Here is a 4,068-nt window from a genome sequence, read left to right as displayed (position 1 = left end):
TATCTAAAAAATCTATCTTTAGGTAAAATTATCTGTATTTCTCTCCCAGTAAGCGTACAAAAACAAAATAATGGAGCTTTACTTTTGAGGACACCGGCACTCATAATTCTAACAGTCACTTGTTTAGTTTTTAGTGACATTCTAGGTCGTGTAGTAGATTTGTTTTCTTGTCTTGATGTGAAATAGCCTTCATGTCTTGTGTGAACTAGCCTATGAATCTTGTTTAAACTAGTCTTTACGTCTGTACTTGGATGAACTAGTCTTTAAAAAGGTTAGGCTAGTAATCGAGTTCTCAGCTTCTCCTCGACGTCATACTTGAGTCTCCTCCCCTCGTTCATGACGATGATGTTTTCCTCAGACACCGCCCCAAGGATGTCACGTGGTAAACGATGACGTAACTGGCTGTCAACCATAATCACAATGAGATTAGGATTAGCTGGCGTCAGGTTGGATATGGCTGACCTGCATGTGTAGAGGAACCAATCGTCTTTCGAGAGAAAAGTTTCGTTCACGACCAGAAGCACGCGCCAACTTCTATTTATGGCATCGATAATCCCAGACGCGAGGTCGGTTGAAGGTGAGAGGTCACGGTCTCTAATAAAGGTCGTTAACCCCAGCGTGTCCTCGATAAACTGCCTGAGGTCATGACAAGCGAACTGGTAATCTCTATCAGCATAACCAATGAAGACACCAATCTCGTAGTTGGAAGGTTTCTTTAGAAAGGTTTCACTAAACAAATTCAGCAGCCCAGAAATGATGTACGTTTTATACTTGGTAACAAAAAAACTCAACACAAATCCAATGACAAGTAAACAAAATAAAATCAGAGAATAAGAGAGGAAAATTTTCCCCCAGCATTCACGCCAGTAAGCCTCTAGATCTGATAAAACTGCCGTGTTTGTTATAACTCCGTCGTTGTCAATACAGGAGTAGTTCCTGGTCATGTCTAGTTCCACCGTGGTCATCTGAAGCCAGTGTAAAAACTGGACGCTCGTGCACCCACAAAATAACACATTTCCACCTAGAAACAGCCTCAACCCTCCATTCCCAGCAGCCAACGCGTCCAACTCCCTTCTATCTTTGGCTGAAATCGATATCAATGCATTAGAGGTCAAGTCCAGCCATTTTAAACGTGGCGTGTTTGTTAAGTCAAATGGAATCGCTCTAAACCTGTTTCCAGACAGGCGAATCTCAAAGAGTTTTGGATTAGAGCTGAAGGTACGAGAACTTAACGAGTTTAAAAAATTGTACGACATATCTAATTGCTGCAAATTTTGTAAGTTGAGAAACAGACGCTCGCTGTAAGATGACATATACTCGCTGTTTAAACTACACCCCGATAAGTCGAGAGCCTGCAAGCTGGGTATCGTGTCAAAAAATTGTGGGTTCAGTTGAGACAGGTCGTTGCCAGAAAGTAGGAGTGTCCTGAGTCCCGTCAAGCCTCTGATTCGCCCGGTAAACTCCGTCAACCCACCGTCAGATACATCTACATGCAATATATTTTCCCCGCCGATAAATGAAACATTAAAATCAGCAAAGAAAAGCATGAAAAGCCTTGAAAGATACAGATATTTCATTGATTTAGAGACGTATATATTCAGCTCGTTGGCTTGACGTATTAGTTCTACTTTATAAGGAAATTGTTGCTTAGAGGAAATATACCATATAGATTCGCTGACTTGAGCTTTTGTGGTTGTCTTTCCTACTTCATAACTGCTGGTGTCTGTAAATAAAGGGTCTTGGTTTGCTTCGGGAAAATAGTTGTTACTTGTTATAAAGTCTGAGTTATTAGTTTCTAACACATGTTCAAGTGTAATTGATTGAGCTTCGTTAATTCGTGCTGTATTACATCCACTGTGTTTGCTCGAGTTATCGGATGCTATGCTTAGTGCAGATAAAAAGCCGCGACGAAAAGAGTTTAATTTGAAATTGTCACGAAAAAAAAACTTCTCCAGATTTCTCATATTAACCACCTGAAAGAATACGCTGAAAGTGCCTATGATTGCATTGTCGGTAAAGTCAATGCTCTTAAGGCACTTGTTCCATGCATCACTTGTCAGAGCGTTAAGGTGAACTATAATTATACGACAGCTTCTTAAAACTAAATGAGTTACACAAATTTGCCTCAAATATATCGTGGAGTTGGGTGTTAGGATTCCTTTTGCGGGAAGAAGGCTTGAATACTGCTCACCTAGTGTTACCCAAATATCTTCCAGTAGTATATACTCCATACTTCGGTTTACCCAGCATTGAAAGGAATCAAGCACTTGATGAAGGTGTGCCTGCACGCTGCGCATATAAATGTGTTGAAGGTTGATCAGTGGCCAGAAAGCTGAAGAATTGAAATATTGCAGTGATTGAAATTCTTTCAGGTAAAGAACTCTAACCTGACTCAAATTTTCGAAACTTAAATTTGTTATTTTTTTTGACCCCCCTGTCACTTGCAATGCAGCCAACTTTTCCAGTTTGTTGAACTGCACACCGAAGTATAAAATTTCACCAACCGAAGATATGGTCAAAGACTCTAAATTTTTCACATCAGAGAGGAACTCATAACCATCATGTCTCCGATACCTTAAATCTCCATCCTGTCGTATAGACAATACAGCCAAATTTTTAAAACGGTCGAAAGTTTTGCTAGGAATGGATGTTAGATCTAATCCATTGGAATCCAGATTTAAATACTCTAAGTGTTCTAACCCACGGAACGTGTCTACATCAAGTTCTTCGATTTGATTGTAAGATAGGCTGAGACGTCTAAGACGGTGTAAAAGGTACAAGTTTACAGGAACAGAGGTCAGCATGTTGTTGTCTAATAAAATAGACGTTGTATTTTCTGGAAACCATGAGCTGCTAACTTGCGTTAAAGAACGAACTTGACAGTCAACGATCAATTCGTCCTTGTCTGTAACAATATTACAAGGTGAAGGACTGGCCATAACACCTGGTGACAAATTGCTGTAGTCAAGTGGTGACTGAATGTTGGAGTCATGTGGTGACTGAATGTTGGAGTCAAGTGTTGACTGAATGTTGAAGTCATGTGTTGACTGAATGTTGGAGTCAAGTGTTGACTGAATGTTGGAGTCAATTGTTGACTGAATGTTGGAGTCAAGTGTTGACTGACGCCAGGTGTCAATTATATGACTCAGCGTCTGATGACCAGGTATTTGATCGTCTGCTAGGAAACTCCGACAAATCACGTGATGGACGTTGAGGCTTACCATGAAGCAGCAGACAAAAAGGACCACTGGACACTTACACGGTGGTTTGGCTCTTGGTATCATATCCGTCGGTCGATTTGTGGTGTATGTTCACTAAAAGGCATGCCTGAATGACCAAAAGACCATCTCCATCTAGAAAAAGTATTACCTTTTAAGCAATGAATAATAAAGTATTGTTAAGTTCATTTAATTTGTATCGGTTCGTTAAAAAATGAATTAACAACATCGGAATATGATATTTACTGTATCAATCTGCTGATAACGTAATTCTAAAAAAAAAAAAAAAAAAATTAAATTCTTCAAAATAGAATAATTGGTAATATGTGAGGGGAAGTAGTATATCGGAGCTATTAATGTATTGTGCTGTGTGTTGTGGGTGGAGAAATGTGTGTAAGGGAGTTGCATGTATTCTGTGAACATTAATTTAATAAGGCCTAAATGACTTCATGTTTTGTGTTCAGAGAGTGCTGACTGTATTTATAGTTCTTGTAAGTAGGTCATCAAATTATCGTACACGGGCCTTGCGGTTGTGTAACCGGTGGCTCCGCGAACGCCATGGTACGTCGATTACACCTGGGCTGTCCCGGAAGTGTGTTCTACCTCACAATCATAAAGTGTGATTAGCAGACACTCAAAGCTTTCATACAACAGGCCTGCGTGCTGGGCGGTACTGTGTGGGGGGGGGGGGGGGGGAACCCGGTACCGACGAATATGATCTATGAAATAAAACGCAGGCATTATTAAAGTTTAAATAACCCAGTGTTAGAAAGAATGTGTCGAAGAATGTAGGATTAGTAACGCAATGATAAAACACTCAGACGTTTTTCAACACTTTAGGATATATATA

At 40.1% G+C, this 4,068-nt stretch overlaps 1 protein-coding gene across 1 annotated transcript; it reads right to left on the bottom strand.

Annotated features, from left to right (window-relative positions):
* Positions 1-272: 272 nt before the first annotated feature.
* LOC131944635 (toll-like receptor 4) lies at positions 273-3,284 on the bottom strand. The gene has a single exon (XM_059305362.1). It carries the CDS (start codon positions 3,282-3,284, stop codon positions 273-275), a length of 3,012 nt encoding a protein of 1,003 aa, XP_059161345.1.
* Between the last annotated feature and the right edge of the window lie 784 nt (positions 3,285-4,068).

Source organism: Physella acuta, unplaced genomic scaffold (genome assembly GCF_028476545.2).
Source record: "Physella acuta isolate Inbredline_101_S28 unplaced genomic scaffold, ASM2847654v3 ptg000048l, whole genome shotgun sequence".
In the NCBI taxonomy this organism is placed as follows: Eukaryota; Metazoa; Mollusca; class Gastropoda; family Physidae; genus Physella; species Physella acuta.
This window is presented reverse-complemented; position numbering and strand designations above follow the sequence as displayed.

Bases quoted from the DNA above. Each gene is read 5' to 3' on its own strand.
- LOC131944635 (XM_059305362.1), bottom strand. From the start codon at position 3,284: ATGATACCAAGAGCCAAACCACCGTGTAAGTGTCCAGTGGTCCTTTTT.